Source organism: Oncorhynchus kisutch, linkage group LG21 (assembly GCF_002021735.2).
Source record: "Oncorhynchus kisutch isolate 150728-3 linkage group LG21, Okis_V2, whole genome shotgun sequence".
NCBI lineage: Eukaryota > Metazoa > Chordata > Actinopteri > Salmoniformes > Salmonidae > Oncorhynchus > Oncorhynchus kisutch.
Genome location: NC_034194.2, coordinates 15,403,516 through 15,424,430, shown reverse-complemented (window position 1 = coordinate 15,424,430; position 20,915 = coordinate 15,403,516). Strand labels below are relative to the sequence as shown.

Here is a 20,915-nt window from a genome sequence, read left to right as displayed (position 1 = left end):
TATTCACACAACTGAACACAAATCCTTTTCCATGGGCCTATGATTTCAAAATGCAGGTCTAGTACCCTAATAATATTCAGAAAATCTACAGTTCTTAAGCTTGCAGACATACAGGGAGTTGCATAAAACCAAAACCGACAGGCGCGCTGCGGGAAACGGGCTGTGCTATCCGGCATACTTAAAATGTCCATACCCTGAACTCCAACCCTAACTTTATACCATAAGGTAACCATAAACCTTAATTAACCATAGTACATTTCAACTTCATTGGCGTAGGGACGCCCCAATGATTCCGGATATCATAGATCCCGAAGAGTCTCAATATAAAACATCGTCCGTGACGTCATTGATTTCAGTGCGCCTCCAATCACTGTGGCTGGATGTGGATGTTGGGCGCTACCTCCAAGCAGTGCCATCATGATACCGACAAAAGGCCTTTAGCATCGCAAAAAGAAACAAGCAAAAGTGTTCACCGGCGACTCAAGATTATTGGATATGAGACAGTATTTATATTTTGCGTTATAGGTTTCTGGTGTTGAAAATAAAGAAGGGCCTCCTCATGCGTCAGATAATAGCCGGGAAGGATGCCGTCTAACTGCGTAAACATAATGGCTTTGGCTCAGCATCGATTTATTGCGTGTATGCTGCTGTTCTGTATGGTGACTAGCATTCACACCCGGTCCTCTAAAATATCGGACTTGAAATCCAAAATATCAGGGGTGGAAGAGCTCTTAGGAGAATTCCGCAAGCAGCTCCAACAGGACCAGACGTATAGCAGGGAGGAAGAGGAGGTGGTTGACGTCTGCCTGGGTGACTTCAACGCCGTAGAGGAACACATCATCCGAGCGAGGGCCTCCATAGAGCAGGGGGCCACCTTTCTCTCGGCTCCTGACCAGGTGTACAGTTGGAAAGACTGTCTCCATGCCTGCTGCGCAGACCCCCACTGCACGGTGGCGGTGGTCCAAGAGGACATGAGACAGTCGGACGACGGCCTCAGCTGCTATTTGCTCAACTGCAGGTATAGAAATAAAAACGTCTGTTCGTTCGCAGCACAGACAGGGTTCAGCACCTACAGCCGGGCTCACAATACAACAGGGCACGTCACCTCTTCCAGTGGGAATGTAGATGGGAACAAAATCAGGAGACCTGAGGATAAACCGAGTTTTGAAGATGGCACGCCAGGTGAGGTTCTGCACCTGCTTTGATTTATATGGGATTACAGTTATAACATACAATATACATACATGCAAGTGTTTGTCTAAATCACGAAAGTATATAATGTGTTGCTATTGCTTATGATAAAGCATGCATACATAGTAAATGTTTGCTGGTAATTCTGTTCCACCGCCTCTAACAATTATCAGTCTGGTGTTTAGCTTGGGTTAATCATTTGCTATTTGCCCCCTGCTTCTAAATTTAGATTTAATGTAAGTCCCTGCGCTTGACAAGTTTCACCCAACTTTGAAACTAAATCCAATGGCATGGTGAAATATGTTGATTTCACGTTGAATACAGGTTAGCTGACAACTCAACTCAATGTAAATGTAAATCAAAACTAGACGTTGAACTGACATCTGAGCCCAGTGGGTTAGCTCTGCTCTGGGTTGTTTTCAGACATGGACGAGCCGCCCCGGAGTGATGCCGGCCAGGATGTGGTCATCCAGCTGCCCACTGACTGGGCCGTAGTGGACGGCCGGGACAGTGTGGACGACCACGGAGTCACTCGTTACGAATGGGCCCTGCTGAAGGGCGACCAAGACATCAACATGAAGGTAACACCGCAACTGGTGTCATTCTTCCGCATTTAAACTTTGTTTCTGCTTTTAGGTTCTTTCCTCTGTGAGTAATGTCGAGTGTCAAAACACTGTGGTAATGGCATTTGCTTTAGCAGATCTGGGACTCACAGTTGTCTTGTTGCTATAATGTCATACATAGAACAAGGTATATGCTGAAGTCAACGTGGCGGTTTGCATGGTGCGGCCGGAGCCACACAATGCCCTGCTGCACAGACACAAATAAAAGGCTATTGTCACCCAACCTGCCGAAAGGACAAGAGCCCCATTGTAGGCTACCCTCTCTCTCCCTGTGACGCCACTGAGCGGTTGATGTGATATACCAGTCGTGGGTCTTTAGAAGAAACCCCTCTTGACTCTTTCAATGAAGGCTTTGGCTTTGTCCATGGCATAATTTCTCAGTGCAGTTTCCTTCCGTGTTATTTTCTCTGAAATGTTATTTCTGCTCACCTGCAGGTGACCCATCCAGGGTTACTGAAGATCAGTGGTCTACAGGAGGGTGTCTATACCTTCCAGATGACAGTCACCGACATCGCGGGACAGAAGAGCACCGACAATGTCACTGTGACTGTGCTGGCTCCAGAACGCCAGGCTGAAGGTGAAAAACACTTCAAACCAGCCAGATGTGCCTCCTCATGTTCATTAATTCATTACTGGATCTTGCCTATTTTCTCGCTATTCTGTGACTAACATTAATTGTGTTGTTGTGGTCAAATGTATTTGTGCTTCTCGGTGGTCCTGTTCCTCATATAAGACATTTTCCACTCTAGACCAATGCATTACAGGCAATGACCTTTTTCGCTGCAATTGAATCCATGCTTCTAAGGGTTGAATCCATCGCATAATGAAACAGAGCCTGGGATTTAGTGCTCCAATCAATTAAGCAGTACTGCCCTAGTCAAATGGCTGGCTGCCTAATAGCCATTCAGATGATCAGGCATGTTAATCTATTCACTGCATAGAGATGGATGAGATACAGTATGCCTTAAATCATCCTAGTCTAGCTCCATCTAGAGTAATAAAGGAAGGAAGAGGGTGGGGATTGTTTATGTACCTGGACTATGAAGGTCCTTTTCTAAACCTATAAGTGATGAATATTACAGCAACATAAATGTACTACTATTATACATTTCTCCTGTCCAATCCCGAATTCCAACAAACATAAGATGAGTGACCTATTACACAGAACAGCAGTTTAACACAGCATCCATACTGTAGGAAGGCTGCCAAGTATACCTGGGGACTGTCATTGGGTGCTGTGGTGGTGGTGGTGGTGGCCAATAGTAGCGCTTCATCACCCATTTGTGAGTGTGTAGGCACTGAACTACAGTGTCATTAGAGAGTAAAACAGAGGTGTTCGTGTCGCCTCTCCCCCAGTGTGTACAGGTAGCTGCTCCCGCTACCAGTTCATGTGTGACGACGGCTGCTGTATTGACATCACATACGCCTGCGATGGGAAGCAGCAGTGTCCAGACCGCTCAGACGAGGATTTCTGCCAGAGCTGTAAGTCACTCAATCTGTCCTCCTCAAGCTGTCAGCCATGGGGAGGCAGTAGCTCCTGGTAATTGTTGGCTTTCCTGTCAAAATAAAGGTTAAATAAATAAAAGGATGATCATATTGTAATATAATAACAGAATAATAATAATAACAACATAGAGGTAGGTTTCCTGTGTGGACTTTATTGTACCAGGGTGGGGTGTAGTTTTAGACTTTATTGTACCAGGATGGAGTGTAGTTTTAGACTTTATTGTACTAGGGTGGAGTGTAGTTTTAGACTTTATTGTACCAGGATGGAGTGTAGTTTTAGACTTTATTGTACCAGGATGGAGTGTAGTTTTAGACTTTATTGTACCAGGATGGAGTGTAGTTTTAGACTTTATTGTACCAGGATGGAGTGTAGTTTTAGACTTTATTGTACTAGGATGGAGTGTAGTTTTAGACTTTATTGTACCAGGATGGAGTGTAGTTTTAGACTAGAGTGTACTAGGATGAATTGTAGTTTTATACTTGAGTGTACAAGGATGGAGTTGTATGCATGCAGTTCAGTCTGGAATATCAGAGCAAGGAGGGCTGCAGTAAATTGTGTCCGAGAGCCCAGGATAACCATGCCCTGTCATCTCTTTCCTCTCTACAGTTGATGGGAACAGGAAGTCGGTGACCCACCCTGCAGGTGCCAGCCCACACAGGCCTGTCGCCCAGCCAGAGGAGACTGAGGACCACTCCATGGCCCAGGGTGGGCCCAAGAAGACCATGGAGGAGGCAAGACCACCTTCACCACAAGCTCCACAAGACCCACAGTCTCGTGAGAGGAGCAAAGCTGTGCCCCCAGTCCTGCCACAGCCAAGTCACAGTGATCAGGAGAGCCATGTCAGTCAAGGTACTGTCATTGTGTAACTATTACCTAGTTTTGTTACTACCTAGCTATAAGCCAGTAGGAAATGTAATGCACATGAATCAAAACACCATATTAACAGCTTTGGACAAAAACCTGTAGACAAAAACCAACTATAGATGAATGGTTTTGGTCAGCTGTGAAGTAATTCAATCCATTTGGTAGCTGCAACATTTTTCTGGTTGGCCAGAGTTTTGTATGTGCTAGCAGAGAGTGGAAGGCCTTTGTGTGTTAGCTAGTAAGCACAGAGAGAGACAGATTGAACCCCTGAAGGCAGCCATTGAGCCATAGAGCTGATCTGGAACTGTGGAGCGAGGCAGAATAAGGCCCGCAGGGGCACTCTGAGACGAGCAGGGCTGAGATTGAAGTGCAGTCCTGGGACGGGAGTGAGCCTCACAGGGGCCATTTATCGCCATGTCCCCCCTCAGCATTGGAACAAAGCACTCCTCTGTCCCCTGCCACCTGATCCCTGAGTGAGGCTAGCCTGAGACAGATGAGGCGGGGTACTTCCAATGTTAACTTATCAAAGACTGAGACCACCTGACCAAATCTCTCGTTCCTTCTCTCTGTCACACCTGACCAAATCACTCCCTCCCTCTCTTTGCTCTGTCCCCGTCACAGCTGACGAAATCTCTCTCTCTCTCTGTCCCACCTGACCAAATCTCTCACGTTCTCTGTTCTCTCTTTGTCCCAGCAGAGCCCTGTGCAGCTCCCCCTGCTGTGGGGCCATGTAAAGGCATCTTCCCACGCTGGTTCTATGACCCTGTAGCTGAAGAGTGCAAGCACTTCATCTACGGAGGCTGCAAGGGCAACCATAACAACTTCCTGCAGCAGACAGACTGTGTCAATGAATGTATAGAAAAAACAGGTAGGATTATTCTAGGAGACTACATTTTCTTTGTTTTTTAGAATTATCTGGATTCTGATGTGCATTCTCATTGCATATTGAATGAGGTGTACATAATGTAGGAAGACAATTATGCAAATTAATAATGGAAACAAATAATTCAGGTACTGCTATCAAGCAAATGACCGTGGCACCTCCCCCCACCACCAAACACACAGAGTCAGGTAAATTCCATTGTTTTATAATTATTACTCCTGCACATGATAATTAATGAGCTGAATACAATCTCTCACCTGTCTCAGTCTTAACCAGTGTATTAACATTTACAGTAGAGACCCCTAAAGTGACCATGAAGTGGCCAGAGACCAAACTACTAGCAGAGAGTGACATGTTCCCAATATCCAAACCACACTCAGTAGTGGGAGGACACCCAGGGCCTGAGTCAGGTCTGTTCAACATCCTTACCAACTTAGTTACAATAACTCTGTAATATTAGGTATACATGGAGAATTCAAGATAGTATATGACAGTCCCTTTATCTCTCTCTTCTCCCCTGCAGGTGCGATCCTGCCGTTGGTTCTGGGACTGATCATCACGGCTCTGTTGCTGCTCATGATTGGCTGTCGTCTGCGGTTGGTCCACCACAAGCTGAAGAAGGCTCGCCCCCTCACCACAGAGGAGTCTGATTATCTCATCAACGGCATGTACCTGTAGCAGCATAGCAGGCACATGCACAGATAAGGCTCTACCTGTGCAGAGCACACGCCCCTTTGCCCTTCCAGTCTCTAAAGTGCCCTTTTGTAAACAAAACAAACGTTTATCTTTAGTTGTTGATATACATGGTTTTTGTTGCAGTTGTTCTGAACCCACTGCCCGCAAGTAGTCTTTAAATTCGCATTAAATATGTGTCATTGAATTAGCCATTAAGATATGACCATCAAAGTCATAATTGCTCAATAATTGTGACCGCAGTGGCAGAATCTTATTTTTTGGGTGCCTTTTTTTTTAGTTTGAAAACCTGCCTCTCAAAAAGTCTGTGCATGGCACTTCTATTTCTTTTGGATGCACCCTCCGTACTAAAAGCCCCTCAGGCAGAAACAACAAAACTGTCAGTCAACTTGTTAGCCAGGAGGACCCTTCATGATTAACAGCCTATCAAACGTTCTATATCATGACAGTGTACACCTTTAGGTGCACTTGATTTATCTAACTCGCCATGCTAGGTAGGCTGAGATCACTCTTTAAAATTGTCCCATTGGAATGGTCTCAAAGGTGCAAGCCCGACCTAGCACTCCAGGGTCACGGTTGAGCTAAATCAAACCCACCTTTTAACAGGGAAGAAACGTTTGCCACTTTTGTGTACTCGCTTGGCGTGAAAAATGATGCTCGTCTGCTCTTTCATTTTTCCTCTTTCACCCTCTTACATTTCATGAATTATGGATGTATATTTTCATTGGGAGATAGTACTTTATCCCTTACGTAATACTTCTGCCACTGAGTGGCACTGTTGTGTATATCTATTAGGCTTGGCCTAGAGTTTTATTTTGTACCAGACTCAGTTGAAATATGGGGGTAGCAAACTATGTAACGGATTGTAAATTCCTAAACTACAATCATTACTGAAAATCATTATTTTGTTATAACAGCAAGTAATTCCAGAAACACCCATATCAAACCATAAAGCATTCTAGGCCGTTTGATATTGCAATGTGGTAGGTTGCTTTTCTGTGTCGTCTAGCTATGTAGTTTTAAAATGGTGACGTAGCTCAAACGCCCGTATGCATAGTGTGTGTGAAATAGTAAAGTCAACTCTTGATCAATGTGTCTTTTGGAACTCTGTGATAAAGTGTTCAGAGTATTTTGAGTGGTAATACAAATCAGAATATACAACATGGATTCTTCCTGCTCTAGAGGTTTTTAGAGTGGTAAGGACAAATGGCAGTAGGTGCCGTCTTCAACGGCAAAAACAGCGTGAAACAATAAATACGCCACGGCACAAAGTGGGACAAAAACATAAGCATCTCTTTATTTTTGCCATTCCAGAAATTGTGAAAGCCATGGAGCATCCAAAATAAATGTGCTTTTTAATTCCATGTTTAAAAAAAAAAAATAGACATTCATTTTCTTTGCATTTAGGCTTATTTTGGCAAAGCACCAGCTATTTCATTTAGTGTCTGTCATCAGTAAAGCCTGCACACAATGTTGTCATCGAAATCATGTGGATGTGCTCCACTCTTGTTGTAGAGTGTTGTGGTTTGGCTTTTGCCTGTATCCAACTGTACGAGTAAATCTAGGTGTAATAGTCCTTTCTTTAATGCCATGTGCTGCATGTCAAACAACTGGATGTGGGATAGAGTAGCCATTTGTGCAACCTGCATGTGCCTGGGGGGGGGGGGGGGGGGGGACTGATATGTTAGCAGAGCAGTACAGATATCTAGTCAGATCTTCAGATGCAAATCAGTAGCAAGTGGGTGAATAATCTCATCAACTCAGGCTTTCCTTATCAGAACAGTCTGGCAACCTCTTCACACTCAGCTTTGATGGAGCTGAAATGCATTATTGTTGAAATGGTTGATTGCAACTCACGGATGTAACCAAAATGTAGAAAAATAATAATTTAAAACTCAAAATCCTGCAGCTATTCAAAAGGAAAAATTCACAACCCCCCCAAAAAAATGCAGGCCTGAAAAAAAAGACTAACCCTGACACTTTCTTCTGTTCAATCTCTAACAGTCTTTTTCCCAACCTCAGGGGTTATTCCTCAGCATGATAAAGAAAATGTTTTGAATGAATTCCAATGGCTGTTGTTGGAACCCAAAGTAGTCTCCTCCAGGCTCACACGTGGTATATGGACAGTTTGTCGCCTCAAAGTTCATCCCTGTGAGAAATAAGAGGCAACACGTTAAGCGATGGACTTAAAAAGAGGAAATATACTGTGTCAAAATCAGAACTCCCTCGTCATGCCACTGAAGGTCAGTTAGACACTCCCATGCACAAACTGTTGTAGAAAGCCCCACACCACGTGCAAAATCCAAATGAGGATAAACGTCTCTTGTAGACTTCCCCTCGAGAACAAGGATGATTCAAATTGATAAGCTCTCATGCCAGAAGTACCACAGCCAAATGCCAACCATCAAACATTTTAAACATAACCATTCTTGTAATACCAAACAGAATCCACACTTGATTGTTTGCGTCACTGCACTCTTGTTTAGCTGAACAGATCTAAAATATCATACTAGTTTACGGGATTAAAACTAAGAAAACGTGCAGCCAGTTGACATGGTATGGAAGAAGCAACTAATGATGACAAGCCGCAAACACAGCCCCTTGGGATCCATCATCTGCTCCAGGCCACACCATTTCACCTTTGCCCACTGTGTGAAGGAGAGAGGGAGTAGGAAGTCACTTCCACCTGGACCACTGCTTCTCTTTGTCTGTTAAAGGCACGTAAATCACCCCCATCAGGGGCTTCATCTTGGTGCTGCCGTCCTCCAGCTTGTCGTACTGCTCCAGCATCTGGTTCCCTCCGGCTGGCCCCACGGGCAGAATCAGCCTGCCGCCTGGCTTCAGCTGATCAAGGAGCTGAGGGAGGAGAGGACACTCACTGGGTCAGAACCAGATAACCTGCCCCAAGGTCCAAGACAAGTCTTCGAAGAAGAGATGTTCACATTAACAATGCAATGGCTAGCCGAGTAGCAAAATATGCAACAGTGTAGTTACACCCGAATAGACCAGGGTACTGTTTGACAAAATAACACAGCACAGAGCACTAACATATTTCCTGAGACCGAACAAAGCCTGCTGTTACTAACAGAGTTAGAGTCCGTGTTGGTTTTTATCTCGTCTCTGACCACAGCATTCCTACAGATGATGGTGGATTGCGGCGATGGGACTCCTATTAACTGGGTCCCCTTTGATGCCTTCATTTGTGTTTTTCTGTGGTTTGGGAACTTACTGCTTGTGGCACGTTGGGTGCTGCCGCGCCCACGTGGATGGCATCGTAAGGCGCCTCCTCTGGATGGCCCATCCGCCCGTCTCCCACTGTAAGGCAACAAACAGGCAGCAGCTGCCACTCACACGCTGCCAGCCTTATACCCGTCAAGCACTGAGACGCAGAGCGCGAAGGCACACATCAGAGCTGTGCGATGCCACCTCAACCTCGTCTCTGGCCTCTGACACTGATGTTGGTTGACTGCAGTACAGCAGACAGTGCCGCACCCATGTTTCCTTACTCAACAGTCATCGCGTCAGCAACTGTATTTTAAGCTTATATTTGAACTGTATATTTTGTATAATACCTTTGCATAACCCAATAATACAAGTCACCAAATTGAATTAGAAAAAACCCCATCTTGCTTTGCTGCTTTTCAGACTTACCGATTAGTTTTATTCTACCTGATGTTATCAAGCCGGGGTCATCCTTCTTTACATTGGTTATAGAATCATCTACCAGTTCCTTGATATGGTCAATTCCTATCACCTTCCCTTTGGGACCTACCTGTTAAAGACAATACATTAGGGAGGTATACAAGTCTATGCCATCGAACATTACACAGAACCCAAAAACCTGAAATAGAAAAATGTACCCCAACCCTTCCACCAAAACACAGAACCTATGTGTTAACCCATCATCATGATATAGCTCACCATTCGTGCAAAGCACGCAGAGAGGATTCCGCTGCCAGACCCCACATCCAGAGCTTTGGCCCCGTCATAGAGCTGATCGTACAGAAGCTCCAAGGCATAGGCATGCTGGTAGAGAGAGATCAACATACAACTGCATCACCACCTGTCAGCATTGTACTTGCAAACCTCTGGTACGTGCTCAGTTGGTATATATTATAGGAGCAAGGCGATCAATGTTTGATAGTTATAATAGATTTATAAGATATGCAACAATTTAAACAAATACTAAAAGGCATAGCTAGGCCTACCATGTGTGGTGCACTGATGGTTGCCTGATAGCCTTTGGGGTCAAAGAAAGTGATTGTTAGCGTCTAACATTCATCAATGGCTGGTGTATAGAATTTGCACTACAATACATTATTGTCCTACAATAAATAAGCACACCTATTGCCTGTGGGGAGTCCATGTAAGGGTTGCATCTGGAGAAATGGCCTCGGTCTGTGGCCAACATGACTTCATAGACCTTGTCCGACTTGATGATCCCATTTTCTAAAGGACAAAGGAAGACAGGCGGTGTTTAAAGGTACAGTGGATTTGTAGAGAGTAACATATTCACAAACACTGCAGTGTCTTCAGAGTAAAGTAATCCCTCCACAGGAGTCTCCACTGACAGTAGGAAGTGCCAGCGACAGCCGGTGCTACTGCTCTTATTTCTCCCCGAGACCCTGGGCCCCAACCTAACAACTATATTGCCGAGTGGTCGCCAATTTCCAGTGCTTAAGGAAAGTATTCAGACCCCTTGAATTTTTCCAGATTTTGTTCAATTACAGACTTATTCTAAAATGGATTAAAACAAAAAACATTCTCAGTCTACAAACAATACCCCATAACGACAAAGCGAAAACATGTTTCGACATTTTTGCAGATTTATAAAAACAAAAAAATAGAAATACCTTATTTACATAAGATTCAAACCCTTTGCTATGAGTCTCGAAATTGAGCTCCGGTGCATCCTGTTTCCACTGACTGGGGTGAAGGTTCACCTTCCAACAGGACAACAACCCTAAGCACACAGCCAAGACAACGCAGGAGTGGCTTCGGGACAAGTCTCTAAATGTCCTTGAGTGGGCCAGCCAGAGCCCGGACTTGAACCCGATCGAAGATCTCTGGAGAGACCAGAAAATAGTTGTGCAGCGGCGCACCCCATCCAACCTGACAGAGCTTGAGAGGATCTGCAGATTAGAATGGGAGAAACTCCCCAAATACTGGTGGCCCAAGCTTGTAGCGTCATACCCAAAAAGACTAGAGGCTGTAATCCCTGCCAAAGTTGCTTCAACAAAGTACTGAGTAAAGTGTCTGAATACTTATGTAAATGTGATATCAGTTTCCAATTTTTAATACATTTGCTGAAATTTATAAAAACCTGTTTTTGCTTTGTCATTATTGGTTATTGTGTGTAGATTTAAGGGGAAAAAAATGTGAATCCATTTTAGAATAAGGCTGTAACCTGACAAAATGTGGAAAAGGTCATGGGGTCTGAATACTTTCCGAATGCACAGGACATTACACCTGCATTCCCAACAGCTTCAGATGGAACAGTTCATATGCAGCTATATGTACACAATAGGCTAGAAGGATATATTTAATGTTTTTGAAAGACATTGCACTTGAGAGACCAACTCTTGAAGATGCATTATGCAGAAATCGCTCCGCCATTTCCTGGTTGCTAAAATTCTAATAGTTTTCCTCATTTCAGTTTGTGACAAAACAAGCAAGTATAGTGTAGAGAAGCATTGTACCATCTAAATAGCAGTGATATATATTTTCCATAAGCAAAATTATTGTATTTTAAGCTGTTTGAAGCTGGTGTACAAAACAAAAAGTAAGACAAAACCAAAAGTTAAGAACGGGAAACATAGAAATAGCACACATAGAACAGATCTACCGCTTCTTACACTTGCTTTCAATAAGAATGACCGGTCTATAACACACATTTCTATGTGAATTTGGTTGCGTCGCCCAAAACGTTACATATAGTGGCTTTAAATAACTTGATGTTCTGAACCCAGTGTGTGTGATAATCAGCTTTAAGCTCACAGAGAAAAGCCTGGCCTAAGGAGCATACAAAGAAAAACTATAAAGGAATTAGCATGCATCTTGAGTTTGACCCATTTAAATCTGGTTTAGGCTAATTTATGATTTGCAGTTGGTGAGTAGGCCTAAATGGATCAGAAAGCACATGACAACGGGGGAGGATGGATGTTGCTAAAATTCACCCAGAACTCAACTTTGGTGGATGAAATATTAATCCACTTCAGCATCACATTTTACCCAATGTTTTTGTTTCCCTGGATGCAGTGTTGTACCTGCTTGCGCATCTTAAAAGATGGCCTTAATATCTTCTCTGGCAGAAGACATTCTCAACATAAAATAGGCCTATGTCCTTGTAGTGTACAGTATCACAATGAATAAAGCTATGCAATTTACAATTTAAAAAGTGAGCAAGGCACAATCAAGGCCAAAGGGCTTTTGGCAAAACGCTCAGACCCGCCCTCGTACCAAAGTGTCTGCTGCAGTGCTTATCTGAACACTGACCGTGTAAAAATAGCCAACTTGGCCTGCTGGCCAAATCATGTTGGACACTGATATAAGCAAGCCAAAAAGCCTCACTGCAGTCTGCACCAAGTCTTCAGGAGATATTTTTAGTTTCGTTACAAAAAATGCACTATATGTACAAAAGTATGTGGACACCCCTCAAATTAGTGGATTCGGATATTTCAGCCACCCCAGTTGCTGACTGGTGTATAAAATCGAACACACAGTCATTCAATTCCCATAGACACACATTGGCAGTAGAATGGCCTTTCTGAAGAGCTTAGTGACTTTCAATGTGAAACCGTCATAGGATGTCAGTTTGTAAAATGTCTGCTCTGCTAGAGCTGCCCCAGTCAACTGTAAGTGCTGTTATTGTGAAGTGGAAACGTCTAGGAGCAACAACGGCTCAGCTGTGAAGTGGTAGGCCTCAAACTCACAGAACGGGACCGCCGAGAGCTGAAGCGTGTAGTAAGTCTATCCTTGGTTGCAACACTCACTACGACTTCCAAGCTGCCTCTGGAAGCAACGTCAGCAAGCACAAGGACTGTTCGTCAGGAGCTTCCTGGAAATGGTTTCCATGGCCGAGAAGCCTCACACAAGCCTAAGATCACCATAAGCAATACCATGCATCGGCTGAAGTGGTCTCAAGCTTGCTGCCATTGGACTCTGGAGTAGTGAAAGTTAGTGAAGCGTGATTCATCACTCCAGAGAACTATCTGTTAGTCCGACTGACAAATCTGGGTTTGGCGGATGCCAGGAAAACACGACCTGCCCCAACGCATAGTGCCTATTGCCTAATGTAAAGTTTTGTGGAGGAATAATGGTCTGTGGCTGTTTTTCATGGTTCAGGCTAGGCCCCTTAGTTCCAGTGAAGGGAAATCTTAACGCTACAGCATTCAATATTCTAGACGAACCCCATTGAACACCTTTGGGATGAATTGGAGCGCTGCCTGCGAGCCAGGCCAGGCCTAGTGCCTGACCGCACTAATGCTCGTGGCTGAATGGAAGCAAGCCCCCACAGCAATGTTCCAACATCAAGTGGAAAGCCTTCCTAGAAGAGTGGAGGCTTTTATAACAGCAAAGGGGGAACCAACTCCATACTAATGCCCATGATTTTGGAATGAGATTTGAGATCATGCACTACATGACCAAAAGTATCTGCCTAGCAAATTGGTGAATTTAAGAGATCTATTAGATCCATCTAAATCAGCTAATTCAGGAAGGGGAATGGAGCGAGAAGCTGACATCTTTCCTTCTTCATCTTTCTCATTTCACCTGCCACTTCTTACTCTATGGCGCACACACATAAGAGACACACATACACACAATCTTAGCAAGGCTAACCACCACAGTGGTGTGTCAGGTGTGACTGCAAATTGGATTAAATATTGCTCAACTACCTATGAATGCGGAGTGTGACCAGTAGCCTGCTTTAATAACAACAAGGTGGGATCATGCCTCTCCAAAGGATGGCATTCCCTATCTTACAGTAACTTAGGTACAGTCAATACAGTGGATCAACATGCTAGGCATGGATACCCCACCCACAGGTTACAGCTTTTTAGCTAACCAGATGAGAAGAGTGCAATTGTGTCCCGCAATTCTGGGCGTTCTTGCTTGTGGGCTTTCTTGCATCTGCAGGAACCCCTCTTTATACTTGTATCAGTCCAGATTTAAGCTAGGACTCCGGTACGCAGGCGGGAGCACTCCAGTACAGGTTGTGGCCGTAATCAGTCCTTGATTTGGGCAGGAGCTCACCAAAACTGAGTACCGGCACCTCAAATGTTCTACTTCTTTACTTCCTGCTCCACTTATAGAATATTAGCGCAAAAGTATTGTGGCGCTCCTGTGAGGGGAGGAGGCCTTCATGCAGGAACCAATGAGATTATGATTTGGTTGTGGCGTTCCTTCAGATGCAGGTGATATGATACTGCTGATGCCACAGACATTGTAGCTAGGCCTAACCTACTATATAAACAAACCATCCGAGGCGACAAATCATATATCACCACACAGTAATGCCCCGAATTGCGGACCGCAATCACACAATATTGGACCACACTTTTCCTTTTGTAGTAAAAACAGAGATCAACTCAATCGAACTTCCAATGCATGTAATTAGTAGGTTTGCTAACTAACAAACGGCTTCGGTATTCCGCATGATATGCCGCATAACAATCATATGAACAGGCTAGCTAACAAATTAACTAGCTATGTTTCTTAACAGCTGTGGCTGATAGCTAGTTAGAGACTGTAGCTAAACAAGGTTGGTGCAAAGCACAATATGACGCACATAAAATACCTAAGGATATACTTAGCCTTTGCACCTAATAAAGCCACTACTGTGTCGGTGAAATTGTTAACTTGCAAGCTAGCACTCTGTGGTAGCAGGTGCAGATTTGCAAACATCAGCCAGATATTAGCGTGACTACAGAGGAAAACAGTGTGTAATGTCCCAATGTTTAATAGCCTAGCCTGACGGTGGTCACCATGCTTTGGAGAAAGCAGCATTTCTCTATTACCCATTAGATATCTAAACCAAAATCCTTAATTATCCACATTACATAATGAGTAAACTTACTGCGTAGGTTGTTTACAAGCTCTGCGTGGTTGGCTCCTCCAGATTTCCAGGCCATTATTAAACACACTCTGCGGAGCAGGTAGAGAGCGGCTGTCAGTGCCGCGCCTGCGCCAACTCCTTTGCCTATAAAACTGACAACCTCCAAAACAGACGGAGGGGACACGTCACGCGACATACTTTTACTTCGCAGCTTGCAGCTTTTTCCATGTAGCTAGTCCTTGAATAAATTATGGTTGCATATAAATTAAATAATCGGAGATTTCATCTTAAATGTGGGGTTTTTGACCACTCAGATTTGATTGCCAGAGCAAGAATCTATCTTCCGCGTTCACCCACTAGGAGGGGCGCGAGAGCTTAACACGTTCGTGAATTAGTGACGTAATCACATTGCGATTGACGTTTAGTTTGTCCTCATTGAGCCACCGTACGAGATTTGGCGGTATTATGGGAAATGCATGTAGATGGGACTTAATTATACGTTTACATGTATATCAGAAATAGAAATTAGCTACGTTTAAGATTATTCTGATGGAGGGAATCAATGCTAAGTACGTGTCAAAGAAAATCAGCAAAACGAGATGGAGACCGGTCTCATCTTCGTCTTTACAGCAACCAGACATATTTGCTACTGGGTCTTGGGACAACGAGGTGGGTTTGCTAGTTAGCTAGCCTGCTAACTTTACCGTTAGCTAGCTAATGTCAACACAACGTTACTTTATTATTCTGTCAATAATAAGAAGCCTTTCACTTAACTGACGTTGCTAGCTAACAGTGCTTAATTTGTAAATCGTGATGTCCCGGAACACATAGTGAGCGCGAGAGTGTTGTTATCCGGGTGGCTCAGTGAGGTAACGTTACCGGAACACATTGAGAAAAAGTGTCAAACACAACGTAGCAACCAAGTAACCTACTATCGATGGTGGTGACACGGACAGCACTCCAAGGTGCTAATTTATTCAAAGCATTTAGGAAGTCACTGCAGTATGCCCACGTACTTGAGTATTGCAACGGGGCTTAGCTACACAAGTCTGAATTTCTCATAGCCTAATTTTCTAGACATCAATGTTCAGCAACATATTTTTACGACACTGCAGTACACCTGTCATATGCACATATACTACCGCTCAAAAGTTTGGGGTCACAACAGAACAACAGTTTTCATCTGTGCTAACATAATTGCTAAAGGGAGCCCCATGTCAACTTATTGCTCAAAGCCGTGAGGGGGCATGTGGCTGTGATGTTTAGCCTCCTAAGGCTGTTCTGAAGACTGGCTATAGTGTCTTTTTTTTTTTTAATTTCATTTTGAGTGTTAAACTGGGTGTCCTCTTTAGCCTTGTCTACAAGGCTGCCACCAAATGTGCCTTTGTTCAGACATGTTCAAAAACCTTTTTTTCCTGAGGGCTCTGTTTGTTTTATGTCTGATGCATAGGATGTTAATTTAATGTACATTCCACCAACTATTTTGCTAGTGTAATCCCTCCAGTCATTTCTAGACCCAAGCTCCCTACCTTTTTGCATGTTGTACAGTCCAACTTTGAATTTTGTATGACAAGCAAGGGGTTATGCGTTTGCTTGTTCTTGAACCGTAAATTGCAACTGCCCCAAGCACTTCGTCAGTGGATGCACAGTCTCCCTCTCCCTGACTCGCTAGTAGGCCTACTAGCTAGTGGAGGTGCCGGTGGTAATGCTGAACTGGCGGGATTAGTATTGCCATCAGGAACAGTTTGCCCCTCACTCCTTTCTTCCGGCACTGACAGTTCTCTGGCTCGTTCTTGTTTCGATTCACCATCTTTCTCTGGATTTTTGGACTTGAAAAACGTCAAACTCGATTGCCTTTTCTTATCAACTTTTTATTTGGTGTTCCCACGATTCAAATTTAGTAGGGAGACGACGAGGCTACGTGAGGTGATTTATGTAGGGACTTCTTCACTATCTGACCACTACTACCAAGACCTGTGTCAAGATCAATTACTTACCCCACTGGCCCTCCCCATAACCTCTATGTACAAGTAAGAGAGCAGGTCTGGAATCAGTGTGGCAGAATAGAAGGATCACCGCACTTTTTCATGATGGTCTTTCTGAGGAGCGGGAGAAATAATGAGGGGGCAACTTGATTTAATGCTGATCGCTTTTATTCGAATGTTTAAAGTGCAAACAGTGAAATAATAAAAAAATCATGCAGCGAGAGATACCGGATCTGGGCAAATAGGTGCCGGAACAAACAAAGTCAAATCTGAGAGTTGTGGATCCTATTCAGCTCAAATTAAGCACTAATAGCTAGTGTAACTTACCATCACTCAGCTCTTGAACATTTCTGTCTGGTTGCATACCTCTAGCAAAATCTTCTTCTTTTTTTTCAGGACAACAGCATTTCAATTTGGTCCATCGGAGAGAATGGGGTCTCCAGTATGGGCGATGAATTTGAGGGAGACCCTCAATTATTATGTGAATACAAACATAATGGGGATGTTCTGGACCTTCAAGTAAGTTAATATACTATTAGGTGTAAAATATTAGATATTATTGTACTGGTCCTGATTTTCAATATAATTATGTCATAATTGCAGTGGTGGAAAATTACTAAATTGTCATACTTGAGTAAAAGTAAAGATGCCTTAATAAAAAATGACTCAAGTGAAAGTCACCCAGTGAAATACTACTTCAGTAAAAGTATTTGGTTTTAAGTATACTTAAGTATCAAAAGTAAATGGAATTGCTAAAATGTACTTAAGTATCAACAGTAAAAGTATAAACCATTTCAAATGGCTTATTATGCAAACTAGACGGCAAATTATTGTGTGTGTGTGTCCCCCCCCCCCCCCCCTTTGACGGATAGTCAGGGGCACACTCCAAACAAAGCATTTATATTTACTGAGTCTGCCAGATCAGAGGCAGTAGTGATGACCATGGATGTTCTTTTAATAAGTGTGTGAATTGGACCATTTCCCTGTCAAAATGTAATGAGTACTTTTGGGTGTCAGGGAAAAGGTATTGAATAAAAGGTACATCATTTTATTTAGGAATGTAGTGAAGTAAACGTTGGCAAAAACATAAATAGTAAAGTACAGATACCCAACAAACTACTTAAGTAAAAATACTTTAAAGTACTACTTAAGTAATTTATACCACTGCATAATTCAATGTCAATCTTACACTCCTTTTAGTTTCTGGATCAAGACAGAATAGTAACAGCGTCATCAACTGGAGCCGTGACTATCTTTCGGCATCACCACAACAGCCAGGTATGGATGTTACTTCACAAGACATAGTCATACTGAAGATATACCAACAATCATGGATACATCAATTACAAATGTCAAGTTAGCTTGTGTAGGACCTTGTTTTCAATAGCATCTATTTTCTCTTCTCTACAGACATTGTCTGTTTCTCAACTGTGGGAAAGAGCACATCATTATCCCTGCAACAACGCCCCATGTACTGGAGTTGTGTGTAACAGCCCTGAGATTGTCACGGTTGGGGAAGATGGAAGGATCATGCTCTTCAGAGCCGATCAGGAAGGAGTGCTGCGCACCATAGGTCTGAGGAGGAAACAATAGGTCCTTATGTGCTAATAAGAGTGTATATAATTGTATGCTCTCCTGGCAATGGCCATTATTTTCTTAAAGGTTGCATTTTGAATTTGCAATGACATAGCCTTCATATCCATTTCCAAAAGTCAGCTGTAACTTCAAGTGAAATCTCACCCTTTAGCCAAGATGATACTGACATAGTATTTTTCATTCCTGTCAGAAAAGGCTGACAGTAGCGCAATCCATGCTGTGACTTTCCTGAGGACTACAGAGATCCTTACCGTCAATTCTATTGGCCAGCTCAAACTATGGGACTTCAGGCAACCAGGCAATGAACCATCACAGATTCTTTCATTGTAAGATGATTACATTTTTGAGGAGCTGAAGTAAATTAGTTTTTCTGGTGCAACAACTTAATTGTGTAATGTCCTTTGTTGTTTTTTAAAAAGCTGCCATATGTATCTTTTTGGGCTACCCAACCAAATATTCACATAAAATGTGTTTTAGACCAGTTTATTAATTAAAAGCAAGTCTAAGAAGCGGTAGATATGTTCTATGTGTGCAATTTCTATGCTTCCATGTTCTTGAGTTTCGGTTTTGCTTTTATTTTCGGTTTTGTACACCAGCTTCAAACAGCTGAAAATACAATATTTTTGTTTATGGAAAATATATCAGTGGTTTAGAAGGTACATTGATTCTCTACACTATACTTGCTTATTTTGTTACGTAAACTGAAATTAAAATAACTATCAGGCATTTAGCAACCAGGAGATGACAGAGTGATTTCTGCATAGTGCATCTTTAAGTGTTGTTTTTGACTTTTTTGGGGGGGGGGCTTCTAGAACTGGAGACAGAGTTCCACTGCATTGTGTGGACAGGCACCCCAACCAACAACACATTGTGGCCACAGGGGGGCAGGATGGCATGCTCTGTATCTGGGACGTGAGACAAGGCAACATGCCCATTTCACTTATGGAGGCACACACTTCTGAAAGTAAGACATATTTATGGAAGTAGTTAATTCACTAAAACAGAAAGTTGATCTTCAGTTTAAGGGTTTTAACTTATGTTTTTGTTGTGCTCACAGTGTGGGAGGTCCATTTTCATCCATCAAACCCAGGCCACCTGTTCTCATGCTCAGAGGATGGATCACTGTTGCATTGGGAGACTTCTTCAAATACAGACACACCATCCTTCTTACAAGGCAAGTCATCAGAAATATGTTTTCAAGGCTCACAGAGCAGGACTGTTGTGATTCCTGCCAAATGGGAAGTATTTAATATATCCACAATTTTTTATTTATTTAGCAGGATTACATTACTGTAACACCAGTAGTTCACAATCAGAATTGTGATTTATTTTTTTATTTTATTTTTCACCAGGTGGACGGAACACAAGCATAATTTCTCGCAGCGCAATAGCCCCAACAGGTGGGAACCAGTCCCTCATCAATGCCTGGCTCACTGGGGACTCTAGTAAGGGACACCTTGAGACCACTCACATGCTGCCTAGCCAAATGCTGTCTGTGAACAGTCTGGATGTACTGGGACAATGCTTGGTGTGTGGAACGGACGGAGAGGCTATTTATGTCAACAGACATGTCCCAATTTAATAAAAAAATAAAAAATACAGTTCAGCTGTTCACATTATTTGACGGGCTGGCTGGACTTTATCTTGCCAGAAGATGCTGACCCTACCATTCCGCTTATTTACGCTGAGCTGCACTGAGGTCGGAACGCAATCATGGTTACATTAAGACACTGGAGTCGGCGCGAGATATGGGTTCGGAAAACATACCTCAATGCAGGGATGGGACATGCCACTGTACTCCAAATTGTACCTTTGTCCACACTACTCCAAGAATATTTATATACTGCTAGTTTTTGCGTAAAAAAATAATTTTTCGTCTTCATGTTAGCTAGCAGCCATGTCAGCCATTATGGAATAGCACATTGCGTTGAACAACAAAGGAGCTGATTGGCTGACACAACATTCCAAAATTGGCTGCGGTGGCTACTGTTACCTAGCATGAGGACAAAAAGGGCATGAGCAGAATTTCAATCTTCTCGATGGAGCAGTGTGGATAAATGTAACATTTGGAGTACAGTGGCATATCCCATCCCTGCATTGAGGTACGTTTTCTCACTGTGTCTTAATGTAACCATGATTGCGTTCAGACCTCAGTGCGTAGCGGTAGGGTCGTTATCTTCAGGCAATTATTTATCTAATCTGATTGTTGAAATATTTTCCCAGTAAAAGGTCTTGCTCTTGAGGAATAGATCACCTTCATCAGGTGAAAGTATTTAGTAAATTGTATGATTGTTTTTGATATTCCTGAGGGAGGTTTAAGAAATTAAAAGCATACAGAGAGATCTTGGATTACCACAGAAATGTAGTTTACACTCTAAATTATGCTCAAAACCAATCACAGATAAAGCACTTGATTTTTGGGGAAGTCATACTGGTTGTATTCATGTAATTTAACTCCTGTGTTTTGAAATAAAATGCCTTTGCATAAATATGTTATCACTTATCCAATTATGCATCA

General features: G+C 43.0%; 3 protein-coding genes across 5 annotated transcripts; 2 read left to right on the top strand and 1 right to left on the bottom strand.

Annotated features, from left to right (window-relative positions):
• The first annotated feature begins 345 nt into the window (after nt 1–345).
• lrp11 (low density lipoprotein receptor-related protein 11) lies at nt 346–7,337 on the top strand. The gene is made up of 9 exons (XM_020455581.2): nt 346–1,182; nt 1,615–1,772; nt 2,250–2,391; nt 3,171–3,296; nt 3,928–4,170; nt 4,883–5,053; nt 5,197–5,256; nt 5,362–5,478; nt 5,592–7,337. The coding sequence occupies exons 1-9, from the start codon at nt 585–587 to the stop codon at nt 5,744–5,746; spliced, it is 1,770 nt and encodes a 589-aa protein (XP_020311170.1). The 5' UTR covers nt 346–584; the 3' UTR covers nt 5,747–7,337.
• Nucleotides 7,034–15,186, bottom strand: LOC109866749 (protein-L-isoaspartate(D-aspartate) O-methyltransferase-like). 2 transcript variants are annotated; one of them, XM_020455585.2, is made up of 8 exons: nt 14,838–15,186; nt 10,106–10,210; nt 9,970–10,001; nt 9,683–9,787; nt 9,413–9,533; nt 8,991–9,076; nt 8,448–8,617; nt 7,034–7,910 (listed from the first exon to the last, which is right to left on the bottom strand). In XM_020455585.2, the coding sequence occupies exons 1-8, from the start codon at nt 15,010–15,012 to the stop codon at nt 7,898–7,900; spliced, it is 807 nt and encodes a 268-aa protein (XP_020311174.1). In that variant the 5' UTR covers nt 15,013–15,186; the 3' UTR covers nt 7,034–7,897. The 2 variants fall into 2 exon arrangements, with proteins under 2 accessions (XP_020311174.1, XP_020311175.1); XM_020455586.2 differs by having other exon boundaries at nt 8,401–8,617; nt 14,838–15,180.
• LOC109866748 (nucleoporin Nup43) lies at nt 14,987–20,886 on the top strand. Of its 2 annotated transcripts, none has more exons than XM_020455584.2 (8): nt 14,987–15,485; nt 17,198–17,320; nt 18,002–18,079; nt 18,212–18,374; nt 18,588–18,723; nt 19,210–19,361; nt 19,455–19,571; nt 19,750–20,886. In XM_020455584.2, exons 1-8 carry the CDS (start codon nt 15,366–15,368, stop codon nt 19,977–19,979), a joined length of 1,119 nt encoding a protein of 372 aa, XP_020311173.1. In that variant the 5' UTR covers nt 14,987–15,365; the 3' UTR covers nt 19,980–20,886. The 2 variants fall into 2 exon arrangements, with proteins under 2 accessions (XP_020311173.1, XP_020311172.1); XM_020455583.2 differs by having other exon boundaries at nt 15,239–15,485; nt 19,195–19,361.
• Nucleotides 20,887–20,915: the final 29 nt, after the last annotated feature.